This window comes from Ptiloglossa arizonensis, chromosome 13 (assembly GCF_051014685.1).
Source record: "Ptiloglossa arizonensis isolate GNS036 chromosome 13, iyPtiAriz1_principal, whole genome shotgun sequence".
Classification (NCBI taxonomy): domain Eukaryota; kingdom Metazoa; phylum Arthropoda; class Insecta; order Hymenoptera; family Colletidae; genus Ptiloglossa; species Ptiloglossa arizonensis.
Window position 1 is genome coordinate 11,469,061 of NC_135060.1, and position 26,188 is coordinate 11,495,248.

General features: G+C 45.4%; 1 protein-coding gene across 2 annotated transcripts in view; it reads left to right on the forward strand.

Moving 5' to 3' along the window:
• The window catches only part of Blo (bloated), a 214,517-nt gene that overhangs the window by 32,549 nt on the left and 155,780 nt on the right, over positions 1 to 26,188 (forward strand). Inside the window, exons 1-2 of one of the 2 annotated variants that reach the window (XM_076324978.1) lie at positions 776 to 836; positions 17,374 to 21,047. In XM_076324978.1, coding sequence (XP_076181093.1) covers positions 791 to 836; positions 17,374 to 21,047 — 3,720 coding nt within the window. In that variant the 5' untranslated portion in view covers positions 776 to 790. Of the gene's footprint in view, positions 1 to 775; positions 837 to 17,373; positions 21,048 to 26,188 lie in introns of those variants that run through there. The other variant, XM_076324977.1, reaches the window with a different exon arrangement.

Here is a 26,188-nt window from a genome sequence, read left to right on the forward strand (position 1 = left end):
ATTTGGCGATATGGAGGTAGCTTTAGCCGTTAGAGATAAGGATATAGCGCAAAATGTCCCCTCGCGGGGAAAATATTATTTTTCTAATTCGTTTGTTATTTTACAACCCAGTCTCCTTCGTACTTGCGAGATCGTCGAGAACATCGAAGAGGAAGTTTAAGAGATTCGACGATAGGAAAGAAGCTTCAACTGTTAGAGACAAGGATGTGTCCCTCTTGGGGGAAATATTGCTCTTCGATTCGTTTGTCGTTATCAGAGACGCGATAATCATCGTAACGGTCGTTCGGATCGGTTTTCCGTCATCGACTACCGTTCGTGGAGACGACTGTCTTAACGGTCGTAAATCAACGAAGAGTTTTTTCGCGTCGATCTACCCAATTATCCTCATTGGCCAGTCGAGTATAGCGCGTGCAAGAATGCGTTCGCGGTGCTATTTCTCGCATGTCGGGCTGGCGAACGCAGGACCGCAAGGACGTTTAATCGTGCGAGTTTCTATTTTTAAACCGTATCTGGTTCGAGAACGAGATCGATCGAACGAGGAAAGAAGTCGAAATCGCGTCACGGGGACCGAACAGGTCCTTACGGAGATAACCGAGTGGAAGTAACGTCGATCGTCACCGTGACGTTTCTCGACGCACAACCGACGGAAGAATATCGTTTACGATTGGGCTCGACACCTCTCTCGCAGTTGTAACCGGAGATTGTAACTGCCTGCGAAACTCTTATAGGTTTCATTGAATGCGAACGATCCCGGCTGAAAGGGATTCGCGAACGTATAAAGCAGCCTGGAATGAATTCTAGCCAGTGGCTGTGTTCTTTTGAAATCGCGCGGTCAGGTATGTATCGTTGATTAAACCGAGTAGATATTCCCGTAAAAGTTGTGGAAAATTATCGCCGTTATCTCGCTGCAACATCGTGCCGCATCCTGTTGCATTCCAATCTGTTACTTTAGGGAGGCAGCTTTATAGCTATATAAATCGCCTTTTATTTTCTCAATTATCGCGGTATTTATGTTTTGCTCCCGTGCTGACAAATCTCGCTCGAGTTAGAACCCGTGTTTCACGGAAATAACGATTACGATTATCTAAACGAGAAACGAGCAAAACGATCCTCGCAAATCGAATCACGAGACACCGAGGTATCTCGTTTGAAATATTCGAACGAGGCTTGCGGAGAGGCACGGATCATCGTTGGATTTTCAAACGCGAATTTTTCCATCCGTGAAAATTTCATTTTCGTCGGAATTTAACGCATCTCGTGCACCACTTCTCGAATACCGTTTCGTCGTTCCGCGGATAATATCGGTCTATTTCGCAAGTCGGCGTGTAATTTTATTTAAACCGTACAATTCGCATATCCGCGCGGAAAATATTTCTCGCGCGATTTTTTCCCCTCTACGAATGTCTCTAACGAATACACACGTCGCGTTGAAAATATACCGATCGTTGCGCTCGAAAACTCGCTTAAACGAGTTTCGGAATATACTATAAACGAGGTACGCGTGGCTCACGGTTCGAGGTAAGGTTACGTTTATGCTCGCTCGCGCCGAAAGTTCGAGCCGTGAAATACTCGCGAAATGAGCCCGTACAGCGGTCGTGACATTGTCCATTGTAAAAACCACTCTTAACGTATTCGGCAAATTTAAATGATAATAGCTCGAAAAGGTTCGAAACACCGTTACGTGTAACGAGACTTTCTACCCGTTTTCGCGTACACGTCCCTATTATAATAAAGCGGATAGACCGGGATCCACGGTTTGCAATTTATATTCATACTTATCGTAACAGTTATCGATCGGATCTGATCGGAGGGGTTAAATTCATACGTGACCGGCCTCGCGGTAACGATCGGATAACCGCGATATTAATTTATGCTCGTGATCGTCCGTAAAATTACCGTTGCTTCGGTTCGCGCGATGATCCGTACCATCGGTCGGCCCGTAGAAGCGTTTACAGCGTTTACAGCCCTCGAAGCAGTGGGTCAGCACCGCTGCGCGATCTCTGACCCACCACGGCAAGACGCCACTTGCACTTCCGGCAATCCCTCCCCTCTCCGCGGGCCCGGTATCCCCACCACCGCGTCGCGAAGGCCCCGTGGATCCACCGAGCACCTGCTGTCAAGCCTCGTGCTCGCTCGTTCCTCCGCGGCCTCCCCTCGTGGCCATCTCGTCCCACGACGGAGAAACGTCCGAGTTCAATTCTAACGCGGTTTAATTGAACGTAAATCGTTCGTACAACCAATCGTGGTTGGCTCGCGTACGTCGATCGCGTCATTTTTCCAAACGAATAGCCTCGCCGGATACGAGAAGCGATGCACGGGCTGTCCCAATCGTCACCGGTCGATTCCAATTTTACACTATTTTTGAAACGTCGAACGGATTCACTTGAAACTTTACTTACGTCGTCTAGGCGGATGGGAAATTAATCGCGGAGAAGTACAAGGTGAACGAACCCGTGGAAATTGTTCAGAAGTATCGCGGAGAATTGCGATGTTTGACGTTAACCATTCGGGAAGTTCGTATGCGTTTCTCTCGAAATTTAGTGCCGGTGAAGAGCACTGTGAATAAACAAAATTCTCGCATATGGGTCAGACGACACGTGTAGCTCGTTTATCGTATATTCCGAAAGTCGTTTAAACGAGTTTTCGAGCACAACGGTTGGTACATTTTCAACGCAATGTGTATTCGTTGGAGACATTCGGAGAGGGAAAAAAATTGTCAAAGACAGGTTGAACAATTGCCAATGCATCCAAAGCGAGCCACCGTTTGGTACCGTACGGTTTTTGGTCAATAGACACAATTGGGTCATTTTTCTTCGACAACGATAATGGTGAAATGGTTATCGTGAATGGGTAACGATATCGCGACACGTCGATTGGTTATTTCTGGCATCGATCGGAAGGTCTTGATTTGACCGATATTTGATTTCAGCAAAATGGTGATCCTTGCCACACAGCGAACGAAACAATGCCAATATTGCAAAGAAAACCAAGATCGCGCGATTTGACATCTTTGAACGTTTTTCTTCGGGGTCGCGTCAAAGGTAAAGTCTATGCCAACGATCACAGAGACAATTCCAGAACCAAAAGACAACATTGAACAGACAACATTGGTCAAATTGATCCGAATTTGTGCGAAAACGTGACAAATTTTGGGAAAAGATCGGTGATCTGCAAAAAAAATTCGAGACGGCCATTTGGAAGATATCTTATTCCATTGTTAACTCCAAAGTTTGTACTTTTAAATAAAAAAAACAAATCTCAAGATTACTTAAACCGTTTAAGTTTTATTCATAAAATAAATCGACCGGTGATGATTGGGACACTGTATTCGAATAACGACGCTTGTCAAAATCGAATTAGAAATGAAATGTTCCTATCGCGATAACTCGATCGTAAAATTCAAAATGTACGAAAGTGAAATAAATACACTCGAGTAAACTTCTGAAATCGTTAAAATCGAGGAAAGTCAAGGACTTGCGAAAATATGAAAAATATTCAAGGTGGAACTTCCATCGTAAAAATACCAAAGTAACCGATCGATAGAACGTCGCGATCGTTTTCGTAAATCTGCACCATGAACTGTTCGCATTGATTTTTAAAGTTTCTTTTTCTCGCGCAACTAAGCGTATCGAATTTCGTTCAACGACAGTTCGTAGCGATTGTTCTTGGAACATCGTCATTCGTGAGAAAAGCGACAGTGCTGCACCGAGCCGAGCCAGTTGAAACTCTCGAAAGATAACGATTCGTGAGAATGTCGGGCTCTTAAAATCCAGCTCGTATAATCCGGTACGAACGCGCGCAAGCCTATTACCGATCCCCGGCTTTATTACTCGGATACGTGCATTCTGTCATACCATCTGGCATTCATAACTCGTAATTACGAGTATATTAAATGCACTTTGGACGCTCGCCTCAGCCAGACGTTACTTCGATTATATTCCAATTTTTTACGAAACGCTAAATGCAATTAGATAAATTCTCTTCCCTACCGAGCGTCGTTTCTACGCGGACGGAATGAGAAATTTATAACGAAAATAAATTACCAATTACCGCTTCAATCTCGCCGTGCCTTTGTTCGTTATTTATGCGTCGTATGAATTATGCGCGCGCGAGCGAATACGTGCACACAATCGCGTAAACACGTGGCAGATACCGTGATCTCGCGAGCGAGCGAGCGAACGCACACGGGGCGATCCTTGTTCCCGGCGATAGTTTGCGAAGAAAATTACGGAAACCGTGGAAAAAATTAACGATCGCAATTATTTCCAATTAGTCGGGATTACCGGCACTTTACGCGGCTATCTAGGATAATTTCAATCGGTGAGCACGAGGACGAGCACGTAATGGTAGGTTTCGTACAAGTATCGTGTCGCACAGAAGCCCCGTGAACGACGTTGTCTCGCATCACGAATTCATCCGACGGGCGTGCAACACACCTTCCATCTCGGTGTCGCTGAATAATCGCTAATGTCGCGATAATTGACTCTACGATCGCTTTACGAGACACCTGCGTACCGATCGAGCCCGGAACACGGTAGCCAAGGTCCTTCGAACGAGCACGCTTTCGATAGCGGAACGTTGCGTTCAGCGTTTAGGGACTTTTAACCCTTCGGGGCATCAAGACTTTTTCAGTTCACCGATTATCTACATTTTAACCCTTTCGATTACAGTATCGCGCGAGAAGCAAGGAAATCGAGAACACGAGAACCGGTGGCGAATCTTGTCCACATTTATAAGTTTAAATACATTTTCTAGAAAATATTAGAAAGAAGTTCTTACAAGATGTGTTCGAAAAGAAAATTTAGCGTTCACGAGGACAGTGAGAATCGTGACTGGACTTTGATGTTGATTATAGCACGCGTTATCGAAACTTGTATCGTAGGGTTTAGGGTGTAACGTTTCGTATTTCCCAACGGAGAACAGAGAGAGTTAAGGAACTTAGTCACGGACCGATACCGTGCTCTTACCAATTAAAGATCACGAAACGTAGCATAAACAAAGATTGTCGCCTCTTGCTCGTCGTTCGGTTGCCGCAGGAGACGCTGCGGCGGCTGAGAGTCGCCTCTCGAGTGCAAAGGGTTAATTCCTTCTGCAATACCGAACGACAGAGGACATGAAAAACCGAGAATACAGGGATTTTATTCCGCGACAATAAGTTTATTAATTTTAATAAAACTCCGTGGTTGAAGTTAATTTTATGAAAAGTTAATTTTTATAAAATTCTATATTTATAAAATTAAAAGTATTTTTGGTACGTACATTCGAATCAAAATACAGTACGATCTAAGTTAGAATGTTCAATTTTTGGTACATACATTCGAATAAAAATACAGTACGATCTAAATTAGAATGTTAAAAAAAATGTTACAAAGTGGTAAAATTTGGGTTTCTTCGACACCTAAATATTAACGAGGTATCCGTTCTGTAGACTCCAGGGAATTATAAACGATTATTTACTAGGAGCAGAGTGGGTAGGATGAGCGAATAAGAAAATTTTACTCAATCGTGATACTTGTTCTCGACCATAATTGTTGCTACACGGGGATATATAATATTACGAAAGGTACAGATATTTTTTGTTCCAGTGATGATATATATTTTCGATCCGTGTCCACGCCAATGCGTTCACACTTTGTTTCGATTCCTCTTCGTCACCGGCTAGACCCGCATACACGATCACTTCGGTCGATAACGAAAATGCGCGTAATTCGAGTTAGAACGATCGATCCGATTCGTCGGCAATTTACGATCTCTGCACGGTACGTGTGTCTACATCGTGCACTCGCGTGGTTCCAAATGGAAAGCCGAACGATCTAACCGAGCGATTAATAACGGTTGATATTACACATGTCTTACGACTCGATAATTGCCACTAGACGAATGGGCTCATCGCGGCTCACTTCCCCGCCATTAGCGCTGTCCGGAGCATCAGTTTTCAAAATACTAATGGAGCGCGATATACGGCGAGGATAGCTTACTCAATCGTTTCTTTCGAACGCGCGGAATTTCTAGACCTAATTTCACGAGAAACTCATTAGGATACGAGAAACCAAGAATAGAGTTACGAAGTCAAATGCGGTTGATGAGGTTCAACCGTTTTAACCCTTACGTTGCTGAATGCTTTTAACAAATGCGTTGTGCGTGCGCGGAATGCCTCGCTACCCGTGGCGCGCCCCAGCTGCGAATGCTTTTTCGCGTGTAAAAAAAAAAGAAGCAAACCAACTGTTTCTAAACACGAACGACCTCTCTGTTAGGTACACGCATCGGTTGCGTCTTTCTTCGGTCGTTTCGCGGATCGCTCAATCGTTTACGCATTGTTCGACGCGTGGCTACTCGGTACACGCTCTGTTTAGGTTTTTTAGTCGTTTCGGAGACCAGTCTATCCTACGCGCGTGGTACATACCGTACGGTTGAACCGAGATGGATGGACGAACTATAAATACTGAGTCTTGGGCCTGTGAAGATGGATAACAATGAACCACGCTGATAAATAAGACGAAAAATATAGAATTCGCGAACAGAAAAATTAGGTTGCTGCTCTCGTCTCGCTCTATAATACGTACTAGGTTGTTCAATAAGTTTTGTTGTTTTTTAAATTCTAAAAAAATACTATGACCCTTCAACGTTTGAACATCTGTAAATATACAAACAAGTCGACGGATCTACACGAAACTTCACACGTGTTCATTAAACAGTAGTATCATCTTTAGAAAAATAAATAGACGAATCTAATAGCGCTTATGATCCTATTTTCTCATAAGCTTGTAACTAATTTCTTATCGAACGACAAAACTTATTCGGCAATCTATTATATGTTCTCTCTTGACGCTCCATGGCAAGTGACACCACGCACATCTCACTCCGATTCTCTTCAGCCATACCGTATACAAAACAACTAGACCGTACCACGCTACACTCGTTATCGTAACATAAACTTAGAGCTAAAGTCGCTCGCTCAACAATTCCATACGTACTCGTCGCACTCGTCCTTCCGTACAAACGTTATTCGCTTTTACATCCAAGTGTATCACGTTCTATGCTAACCAATAGTATCACAGAGGTTTTGCGCTCTTGTTGGAATTTTCGGAGCGTTGCACGTTTGACGAAGGAGTATTCATATTTGAATGTTCTGTCCACGTCGAGGGTATTCGAACCGAGCGGATAACGTCAAAAGTGTAAGAGTAACGTCCGAGATGTAAGAATTATCAAGTCCCGGGAAACATGTGACGTCTTTTGGGACACTCGTGGTGTCCAATTCGGAAACCTCGTCTATGGTGATCGACGCGATCCATCGAACGTGCACGTAGCACCGTAGCAGGTATTGAAATCGTAACGGTTCGAGTATCATAAATGTCATAGCGTCGAGGAGAAAGGGTTCCTTGTACGTCGTGCGATCGACAGGGCAGCTCGAACGAGAGATAAAGCTTCGAATTCCGAGCCGGCAACGCTACCAGCTCCGTTTCTCCCCGCGCCAGAATTTTTTCAACCCCTCGAGCGATTTAAACTCGTTTCGATGATAATATCCGTTAAAAATACTCGGAAACCGCTGTTGCACCGTTGCCACCACGACGACGGACTATCGCGTAAGCATCGATCGCCGTGGCTCACGATCGACTCTCTAGGAGCATCAATTCCCGCCTGCCATACGTGCACCACATGCTAATACGCCGAGAGAGTCTCTCTCTTTCTCTCTTTCGTTTCCTTCGACGTAATCGCGGCACAATGTACGCCTAACGCGCTCGAGCCGTGCTCCGCCGAGTGTTTCACCCGGCGGCGTATCCTGCTGATAATTAGTCTTCGGGATCGCGGCATCGGGCCGCGTCCACCGAGTCACGGGTCTATTGATTTCTCTCGTTCCAACCTACATTTCCTAGCGTTACTCGTTTACCACGTTCCACGGTTCTTACACACCGCGATTATTTAACCTCGATCCGGCCGAACCGCTTTTTTGCGCGAGCGCGCCGACGCTCAGGGCACCGGGTCTGCGCCAACAGGAATACCGATTGTTTTCAAGGTTTTTTTTTTCCAAATATCGCTCGCGCTCAATAAGATGTAAACGGTAATGGAATTACCGGCTCCTGGTCCGCCGCGGACTCTTCGAATTAATCGCGTAGATTTCGAATCGGTTTCCTTTGCGTAGGGTAGTTTCGATCGTTTATGCATTTTACACGAGGGACGTATCTTCCGGTAGGTCGATACGACGATAACTGAAAAGTGAAGCGTAAACGTACGTGTATCTTCCGATAACGTGACGAGGTGTAGATTATCTAGGTTTGCGATTGTTTGCTCGTCGATGAAGTATGGACCAGTTTGATCGCGTAGGTATTTCATCGAAAGGATGAAATTCTTTATACGTCGAAGTGGTGATAATTAGAGAACAGGTGTAAACGTTTATACATCTTCCGATAACGTGACGAGGTGTAGAGTATCTAGGTTTGCGATTGTTTGTTCGTCGACGAAGTATGGACCAGTTTGATCGCGTAGGTATTTCATCGAAAGGATGAAACTCTTTGTACGTCGAAGTAGTGATAATTAGAGAACAGATGTAAACGTTTATACATCTTCCGATAACGTGACGAAGTGTAGATTATCTAGGTTTGCGACTGTTTGCTCGTCGATGGAGTATGGATCAGTTTGATCGCGTAGGTATTTCATCGAAAGGATGAAATTCTTCACATGTCGAAGTGGTGATAATTAGAGAACAGATGTAAACGTTTATACATATTCCGATAGCGCGACGAGGTGTAGATTATCTAGGTTTGCGATCGTTTGCTCGTAAATGAAACAGAGACCGATTTGATTGCATATTTTATCATATTTTGAAGCTTTCTATACATCGAAACGATGAAAAAGTACAGATGTAAACGTATATACATCTTTTAATAGCATTGCAAGGTGTCTAGAGAACGTAGAGTATGTTTGCGACTGTTTGCCAGTCGATTGTGTACGTATTTTATCAAGGGGAGGAAACCTTTTTATAAGTCGAAGGGACGATAGCTAAAGAGCAAACGTAAACGAACATCTTTCGATAGTAGAGCAAGGTGTGTGGTAACGATTGCGCGTGTTTGCGAGCGTTTGGTAGCCTATCGGTGAAACGAGGACCAGTTTCGTTGTGCACAGATGCACAGCGAGCATTGTGCAGTGGCTTCTGACAGTTGGGATGGGGTTTCTATTGAATATCGTTAGATCGTCCATGTCTGTGGCCGTTTGATAGCCTCTATGGACGAGTACGTGCACACGTACGGTACACAGAAATATATATATATATATAGCATGGGAGGAATATCAGCCACGTATACCGGCTCCATTAAAGTATGAATTGGCAGTCTCGCAAAGCCGGTCCGAGCAATTGTATTTGTCGTAAGATCTGAAACGAGGTCCGATGAAAAAGAGAGTGCAGGGTGCATTCGAACGGTTGGAAACTATTATAGTAGCACAGCGCACGTAACTTGTTTAGCATTTAGTGCCGGTTTCATAGTCCTAGTTCGAAGATTAAAACATTAGCTCCCATTGTGTTCCCACGATTCTTCTCGCGTTAGAAGTACGGTGTGTTTCTTACGTTTCTCACAAACGATTTCTGTAACAGTTTTTATTTTTTGTTTTTTTACACAAACGTATGTAACGATATTTAAAGAATATTCCCTGGTTCTGAAGTAATCGTTATCGTCGATCTTCCCGGTTCTCTTCGTATTCCAGGTCGTTCTTTAATAAAACCATTCTCTACGATCTTACACACGACGTTCCCTTCGAAACGTTGTCACTCTTTGGAAGTAATACAAACTCCGTTAAATACGAACAATCGACCCGAATGTTCTTAATACTTCGCGTCGAATCTTTCGAGCAGGCTCGGCATCGGAAATATCGATTTAGAACTTTTTAGAAACTCGGGTCAATTAAGTTCTTCGTCCGAGTTTCTCTGCCTCGACCGTCGCAATTTCTCCTCGTTCTTTCCTCGCGGAATATTTTTCAAAATCGATCGAACGAAACGAAAAGGAGAGGTGACAACAGAAAATACCGATGCGATCGTTTCATCCGTAATGCGTTCCAAATGCACGGGTATTGGTCGCCGAGTACGAGGAAGAAACAGCGAATGGAGGTTGTTAGCGTAAACAGAAGCTCGTAAAAGTTGGCAAGAATGGCTGCGAAGTAGATTCGGTCTCCATTTAAGAACGATTTCCCACGAGAGACGAGCTCGGTGGAAATGGTGCACGGCATTATAGGTACTATAAGCGGTATGGCGCTTTAGTAGGCGAACAGAAACGCTAATCCCGACTGCGACCTCGTTCCCGGGGTCCTCGTCGATGACCTCGACAAGATGTTCCCCGATGAGGTCGCGCGTAGCAGCTCCGGCTCGTGGAACCGCGACAATGACGCTGTAAATCCGTCAACGGTCTCACCGCGGGATCATTAGCTCGTTCACCTCTGGTTATGGGGACGCGGATGTTCTTCTAATTACGGTTAATTTGCATGCGCATAATTGCTCCGAGTATGAATCGATACGTTACGATACGCGGCCACTGTAAGTATATTAACACTGGAACTACCAAAGGGGTCAATTTCATCCATTTCGAACTTCTTTCTCAAATTACTCAATTATTAACCGTGCCTTTGCTTAGAATATTCATGGACAATTATCGAAATTGGTACGACTAATGGTACTCGTAAATTAATTTGTCCTTTCCTCGTTTAACTTCGAAAATACCTGTATGGTGTAATACAAATAGGAATAGTATGTTGAGAATGTAATTCTTGTTTCGAATTTCTTTTCAAATTACTCAATTATTAACCGTGCCTTTGCTTAGAATATTCATGGACAATTATCGAAATTGGTACGACTAATGGTACTCGTAAATTAATTTGTTCTTTTCCCATTTAACTTCGAAAATACCTGTATGGTGTAATACAAATAGGAATAGTATGTTCTCCGTTGATAGTTCTAGTGTTGAGAGTGTAATTCTTGTTTCGAATTTCTTTTTAAAATTACTCAATTATTAACCGTGCCTTTGCTTAGAATATTCATGAACAATTATCGAAATGGACGACTAATGGTACTCGTAAATTAATTTGTCCTTTCCTCGTTTAACTTCGAAGATACCTGTATGGTGTAATACAAATAGGAATATTTTCACCGTCGGTAGTTCTATTGTCATTGTGGAACGTGTTTCGTAAAATATAGGTAAAGTTGGAGGATACTTTCGATCCGCAAAAATAATGAAAGTTTGAGAGACAACTGTAATAAATCGAAAGAACGTCGAGTAGAAATTTATTGGAAAAATATTTGGACGGTTTCGTAAAGACTACAAAATCGTTCGAACACTTTAGTCGGTGGTCTAATTAACGATCCAAATGAGATCCAACAGCTGAAGCGAACAAAGCCCTCGGTTCTTTGCTAATAGGCGAACGCTCCATCTTTTTGTATCTCTCGCGCGTTCCACTGGCACAGATCGCGTTCGCTAAACGACTCAATTCGATCGGTACCTAATTCAGAGATATTAACTACGTACAAAATATATACATAAATTTTTGAAGTCTTTACATCGTACCGGATGAATTCGATCGAATTTTTACGCGTCCATAGATGCATTGATCGATATTGTTCGAGATGAGAGACATTCGAGTGTAAAAATAACTATACTACACGAGTTACTTGATAAATTTGCACTCTTTTCGTAGTGTTGGGTCGACATCTCGGTTAATATTGATTTTACGGAAAATTCGAACGGGACGAAAACCGCGCCATACGTACGCTCAAAATTCAATCGCAATTGCAAAAGTCGATTGAAAAAAAAAACAAAACGAGTAGAAGCGAACGAAGAAGTCGACTTGGAAAATCTTGCGCCAGTTATTCCTTCGAAATGTATTCTTCCTTCTGTTCCACGAAATAACAACGGGACGAAAGGTATCGCGTGAATCTTTGTTCTCGTCGATTCACCATTGGAATTCGTAAATAGGCGGTAATACGAGTTTGCGATACCAATGTAAAAATTGTCGATGCAATTGCCTCGTTCTGAGAGTCCTCGGCATAGAATATTCAAATAGCAGCGCGTCGAGGAGTTAATTACTCTCCGAAAATGTGCCAACGAGGAAGATGAAACGAACGTACGAATTCTCTTCAATTATACGAGACGGACACGGGAAAAATAATTCTCGTTGTTGGCACGTCGATTAATTTCTGCCGAGAAACGTGCATCGGTGTTGTGGTCGTGGAAGGTACACGATTATGGAAAGGTCACTGGTACATGATATTTGTTGAGAGCATCGAGTGATTACCCTCGCTCGCGCTGTACGCGAGGACGTAATATGAAGCGGAGATTAAATCAGACAACGGTCTCTCCACTGTTTAATTATCCAGCGGAAAACTCGAAAGGATTTCGTGGAATCTGGACGCGAACACGTGTAGGAGACAGCTATTCTTTCCCACAGTGTAAACGAACGGCGAAAAATTACGACAACCGCGAACTCCTCGGACGTTCCTTACGATACGAAAGTATCCGTGAAAAATCTCTATTGTTACGTTCGTTTCGATTTATTCTCCCTTTCACTTGGTGTTTTCGAGTCACCTCTGAAGTCGTACGATGCATCGATTCTGTCGTTCGACCAATTTAGAATAAGTAATTACAGAAAGCGAGTCGATACAAGCGGTGTAATTACGATTCAACTTCGTACCTCGGTTAAAAGGTTTCGCCGCGGAACACGTCATTAATTATCTAACGAGTCGTACGTCGTACGCGAAGGAAATCGTGGCCGGCTGGAAATGGAACGATGATTGTGCCGCGCAGAGATACGATTCGCTGTTCTCGGATGAATCGGGGGGGCCTTAACGTGGCGCACGTTTCATCGAATAACACACACACCCGTTGAACTTAGAACCCCGGTGTGTCTGGCTCGGTCGATTTCCTGTGTTCTGGCCGCGATCGGTGCACTCGGTTCGAACCGAGCGTACGAGGCGTGTGCACCTCGAAAAGGTCAAATTGCGTATTACGTCTGTGCACGAGCGTACGAGTTGAATTTTAAATTGAACCACGATTTCCATTATCCGCCCCGTAAAGAAAAGAAAAACCTCCGGCGAAAGTCGAGCGTCGTAACCCATATTGGGCCGAAGCGATACGTTTGACGGGTTCATCTGATCGGAGACTCGAACGGGACTTTCGTTTTACTTTCGATCTCCAACGAGAGATTTGTAATTCGACCGTGCACTCGATAGGATCGATCGTAGAGATTTTTACGCGGAGGTGCTCGACAAATTTCGTAAACCTTGCCTCCAATGCATTCGCCTCCACGCGTTTCGTGCAAGTATTCGCTTTCGTCCGCGCCGACACCTTCGACTCGGAGCTCACCGTTTCGTTCGTAGCGCAGTTGCAAGATAAAACGGTATAGCAAGAAAATTGTTATTTACTTGCCTGGTTCGCCAACTATCAGCTTGCACGTGTCGTCGATAATCGACTCTCAGTTTGCACCTGACGTCATCGCGATATTATCGATAATTGATCAGCGACTTGCGCGCAATCTTCAGTATTTGCAAACTCGAAGGGGTGTCGTCGAACTTTAAGATGTTTTTTTTTTTAATTTATAGTTTTAACGCTGCAACGAGATACACGACAATTGTCGCACGTATAAACGAAACGCAAAAACGAGAATTATAAAATAATAACGGTGTTGAACCATTACTTAACACTTAGCGCGTATTTAACAGTACCGAACTCTTTTCCGTTTCGACGCTTAATATTTGACACATTTCGTTAGGAACGTGTACGCTGTGATCCTGCAAACGTACATTAAAATTCTTCCTTTGTTAATAGTAATGTATAATATTAGAAAGGTGCCCAAGGCGTCACTGCTAGCCAACAGATGGCACTCCCGGTAGGTCTCGCTCGATCGTACGAGTTCAAGGAGTAAATTCCTGATGAATAGGGCGCGTAATTCTGTCAGATTCTTAATTACTTACTCTTCGATTCTTAACCAAACTCGTAGCTGAAAAAACACGAGGTTGAGTCACGATGATTCAGTTCCATCTCCACCGATACACAATTTTAGTTGTAACGTGCTGTTGGCTAAATAGATCGATACATCCACTTGATGCAAGCGAGGGACCCCTCTACACGAGAGACTGTGTTCACGAGACTATTCAATTTGCAATTATTTAATTCGTAACGCGACGCTCGATATCGTTTCTTGCGTTATAAATTTCCCTCTTTCTTTCGCACTCGCGTTAAAAATTGAAACGGTGGTGATACGCGCGCGTTCAAGTATCCATAAATTATCGTCGTCAGAGTTAACATCGATACACGAAAATGATACGCGCGATAGCAATTTCGCTTTCCACGGGGTGGTACGATCGTCTCGACGAATCGTTCGCGGATTTATAGCCACGATAGCGGCGATTACGTTGATTATAACGAACGATAATTAAACAATACGAACCGGATGATATTCGTTTCGGTTTAACGATCGATCGATCGACCGAGAAAAACGGAGACGTTTCTTATCGCCGGTGAATTATAAAGATGATCGGAGCACTGACGTTCCACGTCTAGCCGAGCAGCTAACATCTGATTAAACACGGTGATTAGCCGGTAACGACCGGACCGCTTCTGCTTAACATAAATCGTTCATTTACAAATCCAATAATGCGTCTCACCGCCACAGAAATGATCCATTGTTCGCGATAGAATCCACCGGGCGATCTTACACGTTTCGTGTCCTAATGGATCGTTTTCGAACGATCTTCGTCCAATAAAAATCCCACGATTTCCAATTCCTTCGTTGAGCCGAGCTGACGCGTAACCGAGCGCCATATTTCGCTCGATTGTCCCCCGAAATGATTTTTGTCGCGGAGAAGGGGAAAAGAGAGAAGAAAAAAAAGTCAGGCATCGTCGTTGGATGTTTGTTCGGAATTTTGCGATCGAAATGACTTCTGCGCGAATTTTTTGTTCGGTTGTCCCTAATTAGCCCGGTCCCTTCGGCGAGATTGAACTTCCTTTCGCGTTTTTTCGATGCTTCTTGTTGCTCCGAACGGAAACGCTCGCCGCTCGAGTTAATTTGGAATAACGATCACGGCCCTGAATAAACAACACTGAAATTCGAATAACGTTAGCGGCGCTTAATAGATTGATAGTGTCAGATGAAACGAATGATAATTATTTCTTTCCAACTTTGGCGCGACTATAATTGCGTGGCAATTAGGAGGGAGCAGAGTCGGGGGATTAACGCGCCGCGATAAAAAGGACAGCTAATGTCCGAACGATTTACTACGGAGGTCGATACCAGGGAAAATTAACGGAGAAAATTACAAAAGGACGCGTCAGTCTCTCGGTGTTATTCGAACCTGATTATTTTACGCTCGCGACGAATCGTCGAGGGAATTTCCATTCGGCGCGATACCGAAAAACGAACGAGTTTCTTATCGTTTGAAATGCATTGGACAATTTTCTCCGTGACTTTGGGGGTGAAAATGTAACTTGTACGTTGGAGCATCGAAAGCAATGGTTTTTCAGAAGGAGAAAGAAGTCGTTGATTCAAGATCAAATTTCTACCAACTCGTTACACGGTACCGTTTCGTTGGTCTTGATCGATAGCACCGAGAATTTTCAAGGTTACAGTTTTTCTAACATCCGATAGAATGTTTTCCAACGAGTACGATGATTACGATTTAAGATCGTTCACCGAAGCTCAACCGCGAAGAAATATTGTACATTTCGTCTCGATGAAAAGAATATTTTTAGGAATATATCGCAATAATTGGGAAACATACTACCTCGTACGTTCGAGAATCTGTGGACTATTAGGCACGTTTGACATAGAAAATCTTTCTGTTTCGGAAGGATTGTAATTTTGAAGTTTCTCTCTCCTTCGACCAATACGTTGCAAATGACAGGATAGATTCTTATTAAGAAACGATTAATCGATGGTCGAATAATACACTTTCCGCGTGCGCGTAGCATTAGAAAAACAAAAGATCGTGCAATTCAATGGTGCTCACGAGACTCGCGTAGAGAAAGAATCGTCGACGACCTGGATATCTCCCGGATATCTCCCGGATATCTCACCTACGATACTCGAGAGCAGGTCCGCCCTTGGCACCGAGCCCCACAATTATGAAGTCTCGCATTTATCGTTGGTTACTTTCACTCTTTGTAAAAAATAAACGAATACAATTCTTCTATTCGGGACTCTCAAATAATTTAACACACTTTTAGAATATTATTCTCGCGATGAATTTCAGTAAAACGCTACATCGACGACATAAATTGTGTATTCGCTCATAATGTATGCGAATAGTGTTACGATTTGTAGGGCGGCACTGTTCGAGAGCATACCGATCGACGGTACAAGCTGTCCCAATCTTCACCGGTCGATTTATTTCTCGAATAAAATTCAAACGGTTCGAGTAATCTTGAGATATGTTCTTTTATTTTAAAGTACAAACTTTGGAGTTAATAATGGAACAAGATATCTTCCAAATTACTGCCTCGATTTTTTTTTAGAAACCACCGATCTTTTCCCAAAATTGTTCACGTTTTCGCACAAACTCGAATCAATTTCACCAATGACACGTTCGATGTTGTTTTTCGGCTTTGGAATTGTCTCTGGATCGTTAGCATAGACCTTACCTTTGACACGACCACGAAGAAAAAAGTCCAAAAGTGTCAAATCGCGCGATCTTGGTTTTGTTTGCAAAATTGGCATTGTTTCGTTCGCTGTTTAACAAGGAGCGCCATTTTGCCGAAACCAAACATCGGCCAAGTCAAAACCTTCCAATGGATGCTAGAAATAATCAATCGACGTGTCGCGATATCGTTTCTCATTCGCGGTAACCACTTGGTCATTATCATTTTTGAAGAAAAATGGCCCAATCGCGCCTTTTGACCAAAAAATCTCACCAAACGTGGATTTTCGACATATGCGACAATTTTATTTATTCCCAGTGTTTTTATCGGCAAGCGTTACAACGTGCAAACCTTACAATGTGCAAACGTTACAACGTGCAAACGTTACAACGTGCAAACGTTACAACGTGCAAACATTACAACGTGTAAACGTTAGAAAGTTCCCGAATCGTTAGCGTCAAAGATCGCGATTTTTCGTGATACACCTGAATAATTTTCACTCGTTCTTTCACCGTGTACTTCTCCACGATTAATTTCCCATTAGTTCAGTCGACGTACGACAAGTTCGACGTTTGAAAAGTAGCGGTAAATTGAAATCGACCTTTAACGATTCGGACATCTCGCATCTGGGAGATATTTCCGTGAATCGATCGTAAAATGGTGTATAAAATCGAGAAAGCAAAGACGGCTCGAGTGTCGCACCGAGTCGGAAATTACTCAGGGTCGATCGGTCGATTGAAATCGGGGTTTGGTTCGATTGTTCCAGGACGTGGAGGACCCCGCGTGACCGCGGCACTCGCAGGAGATGGCGAAGGCAGGTTGATCGCCACCCCCGTCCACAAAGAGAGCATAGCGTCGAGGAGCAAGGAGGACTTGGCACAGGAGGCGGCCCTCGTGCTTCGACAAGCGGGCAGCCTTCACTGCGTCGCCCACGACAATCGACGATTGCCAGGTCGCTTCAGCACACTCCCGGCGCGTCGTAACAAGAAGAGGCCGGAGCTGCCGCTCGATGTGAGACGCAGGAGCGAGGAAATCGGGGCTACGAGCACCACGGACCTCGTCGGTACACCGACACCGAAGAAGAAGGCGCTCGAGAGGAGCGCGAGCGATGCCAGCTCGAAGAAACTGAGAGGCACCCTAGCCAAGTTCTTCTCACCGAAGTTGGAACGGAAGAGGAAACCGGTGGCCCGTAGCGCGAGCGACGCCGGCACCTCGACGCGATCGCACCGCAAGAGAAGCGGCAGCGAGAGCGAGGGTTCCCACTTGAGCAGCGTTCGCGGCAAGAAACAACTGTCCCCGATCATCGAGGCCTCGCCCCACGTCGATCAGCAACCGTTCCACTTCGGTAGGATCGAGAGCGCCGAGAACACCAGCAGACCGGAGCCGAAGAAGTCGAAACAGGAGGTGTCCGATGCCGAAAAGGTGAGGACGCGAGACGCGACCGCGAACGCGACCGCGAACCAGAACCGAGAGGAAACGGAACCGAGCTACGAAACGACGATACCGACGACGGTGAACCGAGAAGAGAACGAGAACGAGAACGAGAACGAGAACTCGACCGTGCGACGCATACCTATCCGGCTAGAGGACGATAACGAGATCGGGAAGAAGGTAGGGCCGCAGAGGGAAGGGAAACCAACCCGGACCCCTTCACCGGCAAAGGACACCGGGCTCGACGAAGTAGACAAGGTCGAGCCGAGTAGCATGCTGCACAGCAGCAGATACGATCTCCAGCAACGCGACGAGGAGTCAACGATACACAAGATGATTCACCGATTATCCAGCGATCGCTCGCCCCCGCCGCAGTTGACCAGAACGATGGTCTCGCCCGGGCCGGGATTCGGTCACAACAACAACCGACCGTTCTCCTACACCAGACCGAACGAGTCCTGCAGCCCCCCGCCTCCCCAGACGAACGTGATTTACGCTCAGGTGCAGACCGACAAGAAGAAGGCGCAGAGGAGTCACTCGGACAGCGACGAGGGACTCGGACTCGAGAGGAAGGATTCGTCCCGCGAGAACAGCCCCGCGGAGAAGGAGTACCGCAGGACGGATTACTCGTACAGCAGCGATCTGAGACGCAACAACGAGATCAACGCGTTCAAGTCGCGTTACGAGGAGGACCGGAAGAACATCGTCGCCGGTCACTTCACCACCGGGCACTACCCCGGCAACCAGGAATACGGTTCGAGGACCACCGACGCGAAACGACGACACGAGTTCGACGAGATCGATCGTCGTCTCTACGAGAAACCGGAGAAGTACACGTCGACGGTGTTCGTCGACACGTCCGGTAGGGGCAGAGCCGACGGTACCGACGCCAGACAACGGGAGAGCAACGAGTACAACCCCAGGCAGACCCAATCCGGTATATCGAACAAGACCTCCGAGCTCAGCGCCAGACGCGACCTCCTCGAGTCCAGGATCAAGTCGCGGCTACTAGCCGACGAGATGTTCGCCGCGAAGAACACCGCGAACGTACCGATCAAGAAGTCCGAACACGAGATCATCGATAAGCCGATCGTACCGTCCCCGGTTACGCCGAATCGCGTCGCCTCCCCGAAACGTTACACCGACACCTACATCACGGAGACGCGCACCAACAGCAACGGCGAGAAGTACATATTCGAGAAGGAGATACACGAGGACAACGGCAAGGTGTACGGCTACGAGAAGAAGATCACGAACAAAATACCGGCGGACAGTTACATGGAGACGAAACCGAGGGACGGTTACAAGGTGGAAACCAGAACGGACAAGTACGGGGACAAGTACATCGTCGAGACGCGTACCCACGAGGGATACGCGGACGACTTCAAACCGTTTCTCAGCGACAGAAGCAAGACAAGCCCGGACGAACGATTCCAAACGTCGAGGAACACCGGTAGCCCGTACAAGACTCCCAATTTCCATCCGGACGAGACACCCGTCTCCCATCGTTACAAGGAGAACGAAAACCTTCTCTCCTCCCCGATTATCGCCAAGAAGTTCACCACCACCGAGAGAAAGTTCTCCAAGAGCGACGACTTCCTCGACCGCGATTCGCGACCCAGGGACGTCTATCCGCCGCAGCAGCACCACCACCATCACCAGCAGCAGCAGCAGCAGCAGCAGCAGCAACAGCAGCAGCAGCAGCAACAGCAGCAGCAGCAACAACAACAACAGCAGAAGAAGAAGAACAACTTCGAGTCGATACGCGGTATGAGCAAGTCGACGCAACGTTTGGACGAGATCGGGGAGAACGCGCGCGTCAGAGCGTTGAGAAGCGAGTACACGACCAGATCGCACGAGAATCTGACCAGCCACGCGGACTACGTGAACGCAAGGGACGTGCGTCGACCGTTGGTGGACAGTCCGACGATGAACGGCGGCAAGGAGAGATCGCCGTTCGCGAAACGTCACCTGGACAGCCTACGGGAGGGACCGAACGACGACTACGACACCGACATATCCCAGATGACCAGCAGCCAGTTGGAGTCCAAGTACTACAAAGAGACGCGCACCACCCAGCGGTACACCAGCAGCAAACACCCGGCCCACGACGACTACGACAGCTCGCCACCGAGGATACGCACCGATCGCGGCGGTTACAACTCCAGTCGCTACGATTCCGACACCACCGCACGTGACTCGATCCGTTGCGAAACGCGTTACGACGAAACGTCGTCCCGCACCCTCCGAAAGGAACACCGGAAACTCGACGAGGACCCCAAGAAACCGTTGCGAAGGTCCCGCAATCGGTTGGACTATTTCGACGACTCGGACGCCAGGGAGAGCCCCAGGGGCGGCAAACCCTCGGTGGGACGACTCGAACCGTTCGACGAGAGCCCGACCAGGCCACCCAGGGCGTTCCACGAGGGTGGCAAGTCCAGACACACCAGACAGGATACCCGAGCGCACACCGAACGCCGTCACCGCGAGACACGGCTCAGCGATTCCGATCGGAAGGATCGTCTGGCCGATTCCGGTATCGAGAACGATTACAGACGCGACTCGCAGGAGGTGGACAGACGGGAGCAGATCGAGTCGGAGGACGAGGGTTTCGTCACGCGGCAGTTCATCAAGCACGAACGCCGGCACACCGATCGTAACATGAACCTGACGCCGTCCGAGCAACGGAAGTACGACAAGTATACGAACGACGTATCCAAGTCACCGCCGGTCACCGCGAAACCGCCCTCCGGTGCCGACAAAAAGTACGAGAAGAAGGCGGCCAAGAAGAGCGGTACCATGAGCAAAGTGAAGCAACTGTTCAGCAAGAAGGAGAAGAAGGCCAAGGAGGAGAAGAACAAGAAGAACGCCAGGAGCGCCACCAGCGGCACCAGCGGCACCAGCGGCGCGCTGACGGACGACGAAGTAACGATGAGGTACAGGGAGTACCGCGGCGATCAGCTGAGGAGCGCGAAGAGCGCGCGGGACTTGGGCAGCGACATCAATCAGGTAAGGAGACTCTTTGTTGCCTGACTTCGAGCTCGTACGGGAGAAGAGGTCCCACGACCGACTCGCCCGCTACGGGGATGGGAATCTTTACGACAAATGGTAGCCGCCGCGCGCATCCATTTACGCCGCGTTTTGAAAGACGGAAATCACCGCGTATCGGCCAAGATAGATAGCCCGTGACAGTCGTATAATCCCGAACCCTTATAAACTTCTTTTACAACCCGCGATCCTCGCGCTTATCCGATCGTCGTGGATCACCACGGACGGTTTCTTACGATCCTCGAACACCGCTTCCGCAATAACACGCGGAATGCCTTTCGCGGACAGGGCCGCGTCTCCGGCAACGGCGAACGTCATCGGCCCGTTCCACCCGACCGTTTTTAGACTCGCGGACGGTGGGCGGTTGACGGAGTTACCGACGTCGACAATCTTTCCCGTATACGCGACGATTTAACCGCCGTGACGCGCAAAGCCAACACGAAATATCGTTCGACGAGACGACACCGTCACGGAAATTTCTCGACACTCGGGAAAGTATATTACCATCGCGCGAAAAAGGGGGAAATACCTCTGCGAACGTCACAATCGCGTCTCGTGGACGAATTTTCCAACGTCGGGAATCTTTTATATACGCATCGATTCGTTCGTTGGCTGAATGCGAAAAGTCTAGAAAATATTTTTCAACACCAAAAAATATTTTTCAACGAGAGAAAATTTGTCTTGTATTAATAAGGGCCTCCGTGAACGTTAGTGGAATATTCGTGACTGACATTTTTGCAATTACGCGTCGCGAATCGACAGAGTTTCCAACGTTGGAAAATTTCAATAGATCGAAGTATACTACCAATGCCAACGAGAATCCATCGTTTGGAAAACATCGTTCGACGAAACCGCTCCTAGCGTTTCCGCAAACTCGAGAAACCATTGTTCTTACGCGAAGAACTTGAAAATGCCTCCGCGAACGTCATGGCGCGTTGCGAACGATCGACAAAGTTTCCAAAGTCGAGAATCTTTCCCTGACGGAAGAACGTATACCCTCGCAACCAAGACCGACGAGAGACGAGCCTTTAAGAAATACCGTTCCGCGAAACGAAACGCTAGAATTTTCACCAACCCAGGAAACAACTAACTCGGCGCGAAGAAGGTGGAAATGCCTTCGTGGAATCGATTTAATTAATTGGAACGCGGACGTCGATCGGAAACGAGGGACGCGAGCGGTTCACTCGGCACTTCGATCGGATCGTCCATCAACCGCGCAAGAATTCGAACTCTTGCGCAAAGATCGCCTCCGGAGAAACCTACCGTTTCGCGAGACACGATCTAATTGGCTTTTCCACGTTGCGAAATAAAATTCACTTACTCGACGAAGACCAGCGTTAACCAAACACGCGTGTTTCGGTCGGAAAGTAACTCCGTTCGATTGAACCGCGAGTCGAGCGTTTTCTCGCTACGTTTCGTCCTAGTGGTGTCTCGTCGTTTCGGCTCGAGATCGGGCGTTGTTCCGAGCGAACGTAAGACCCTTAGAAACCGGAAGCATTCGATAATTGGGATCTCATACCGTTCCCGAGTGCACGGTTGCGTCACGCCTAACTGTACAACCAGCCGGTGGAAAGTATCCGCGCCGGTGGACGCTATACACCGTGATCGCACTCCCGCCCACGCGGTAGCAAACGTTTTTCGGAGTATTTATCACGCTGCTACGTGGAAACGAGGCGACGTGTTCCCAGCAACCTTCGGTACACTTCCGGTAACGACTCGCCGATCGCGCGGGCCAACCGGGACCAACTTTCAGTCTAGTGCTCGCTCGAGATCAACCGTGTTCCAAGTTTGGCAAATTTTTATTATTCGAAGAAACCCGAAATACACGCGAAACGTGAAATTGCGAATATTTCACGATCTCGATTCCCTTCCATACCCTACGATCACGAAATCTTACGATTAGTTGTTGATTATTTGTAACATTCTAAATGTACATAGTTGCGAAACTATATTTTTCGTTTACATAAATGTTGTCGAGCAGCGACGATGTTCTCGTCTACCGATTGTACAATTATTTTTCTCAATTTTAATATACTTCCGGGGCAATTTTCGCTCGTTGAGAGTACAATTTTGTTCAATTTTATCCACAATTCGAAAAAGATTTTATATCAGAGAATCGTAACGACAAGAAATATTTATCGGTAAACGACAAATTTTTTTAACGAATTTTCCTACGATTAGGAGACAAGTATTTTACAATTTCGATTTAGTTTCCGAAAAACGTATTCTATAATTTTGATTTAGTATCGAAGAAAAGTATTCTACAATCTCGATTTTGTTTCGGAGAAAAGTATTCTACAATTTCGATTTTGTTTCGGAGAATCGTATTCTACAATTTCGATTTAGTATCGAAGACAAGTATTCTACAATCTCGATTTTGTTTCGGAGAAAAGTATTCTACAATTTCGATTTAGTTTCGGAGAAACGTATTCTACAACTACGATTAGGAGAAAAGTATTCTACAATTTCGATTCAGTTTCGGAGAAACGTATTCTACAACTACGATTAGGAGAAAAGTATTCTACAATTTCGATTTAATTTCGGAGAAACGTATTCTACAACTACGATTAGGAGAAAAGTATTCTACAATTTCGATTTAATTTCGGAGAAACGTATTCTACAATTTCGATTTAGTATCGAAAAAAAGTATTCTACAATTTCGATTCAGTTTCGGAGAAACGTATTCTACAACTACGATTAGGAGAAAAGTATTCTACAATTTCGATTTAATTTCGGAGAAACGTATTCTACAACTACGATTAGGAGAAAAGTATTCTACAATTTCGATTTAATTTCGGAGAAACGTATTCTACAATTTCGATTTAGTATCGAAGAAAAGTATTCTACAATTTCGATTTAGTTTCGGAAAAAAGTATTTTACAATTTCGATTTAGTATCGAAGACAAGTATTCTACAATTTCGATTTACTTTCGGAGAAACGTATTCTACAATTTCGATTTAGTTTCGGAGAAACGTATTCTACAACTACGATTAGGAGAAAAGTATTCTACAATTTCGATTCAGTTTCGGAGAAACGTATTCTACAACTACGATTAGGAGAAAAGTATTCTACAATTTCGATTTAATTTCGGAGAAACGTATTCTACAACTACGATTAGGAGAAAAGTATTCTACAATTTCGATTTAATTTCGGAGAAACGTATTCTACAATTTCGATTTAGTATCGAAAAAAAGTATTCTACAATTTCGATTCAGTTTCGGAGAAACGTATTCTACAACTACGATTAGGAGAAAAGTATTCTACAATTTCGATTTAATTTCGGAGAAACGTATTCTACAACTACGATTAGGAGAAAAGTATTCTACAATTTCGATTTAATTTCGGAGAAACGTATTCTACAATTTCGATTTAGTATCGAAGAAAAGTATTCTACAATTTCGATTTAGTTTCGGAAAAAAGTATTTTACAATTTCGATTTAGTATCGAAGACAAGTATTCTACAATTTCGATTTACTTTCGGAGAAACGTATTCTACAATTTCGATTCAGTTTCGGAGAAACGTATTCTACAACTACGATTAGGAGTAAAGTATTCTACAATTTCGATTTAATTTCGCAGAAAAGTATTCTACAATTTCGATTTATTATCGGAGAAACGTATTCTACAATTTCGATTCAGTTTCGAAGAAAAGTATTCCAAAATTTCGATTCAGTTTCGTAGAATCGCTCGACAATTCGGTTTCGAAACGAATTACACCGTGCCCCGAGACCACGCTAGAAGCGTAAACGCGTCTCGAGATCGCGTGCCGTTACGCTATTCGATCGGTTCTTTAATATTAAATGCTCGAACGTTTCGAACGAGACAAGATTCAATTGGATCCAGATTTTACCGACTACCTGTTACGAGGAACCTCGGGCGCAAATATACGCGCGGCCCTAGGTTCTGTAACGGGGGTCTCGGTGTACAGGCCTCGAAGAATAACGACGCGGTTCTCGAACGATCATCGATGTAAAAATCCGGTTGCATTCTCTCGGAAAGTGTGTCTCCCGCGCCTAGAGATTTCTCGAACGTAACGTTCAACTCGTATGATAAATAATTCCCCGTTTGTAACCGTACCGGGAACATCCGTCTTCTCCGTGGAAGTGCGTGGTGCTTATTGGGCCGCGATCTCTCCCGTTAGGCGAAGACGAAAGTTCATCAAGGTCGACGCGTATACGGAACGAGTCGTTAGAAAGTACTATCTGTGATCGTTTCTGCTCCGTTCGTTTCGGAGGAAGACGTTTTCAACGAAATATGCAAAACGTTCGAGTAATTGTTACGTAGCGACTTGATTATACCCCGAACACTGGCAATTAGATGAAAATCCTTTTTTCGAAGCCGCTCGCGACGAGGACCGAGTCGATCGAAGGTCACCTTCGTTTTTTCCACGTCGCGCGAAAGAGATCGTCGAGACGTATTCAACGACGTCGTTGAACGTTTGTATCGCAAAGAAGATGGAGAACGCGAGGCAACGAAGAAGAAGGTCTACACGTTCAGGTGTTGTCCCCACCGCTGTGTTTCTTACGCGCGAACTTGTACACACGGTAATTCTATCGTACTCTAAGTGGTGTAACGCGATTCGTAACGGGGGCACCTTGAACGACCGATTTCGTTTCGAACGTAGTAGGTACCTAAAGTGGCTCGAAAAAGTATTTACACGCTGAATTACAAGGAAATCCTTCTTACCCGTAGGACCGATTTTAACGAAAGTTTACGCGCATACATAGAGAAATTTCTCTAAGAAGGTGAAATCGAGTCTCACAGGTTTGAATACTTTTTTTTTTCTATTGTTTTAATACAACTTTTCTCGAGACTTTTTTGCAACGATAGAACTGAATGTAAAGTTTTGCTCTGTTTCGCGCTATTACGAAGTTGCGTTTGAAAAATCGAAGAGAAAGTGCCACTGCAAAGATCGATTTCAGCCGATTTCTTTGCAATTTCGTAATCTCGCTAGATGCAACAAAAATTTTCTTACTAAACGTGTTCACTTTTCGGTGTTCTGTCGTTCGCCTGTGAAAAAGATCCCAAAATAATGAAAAAATATTGAATCTTCGAGTCTTAATTTTATCCCCTCGAGAATATTTTTTTCTCAACAAAAAAA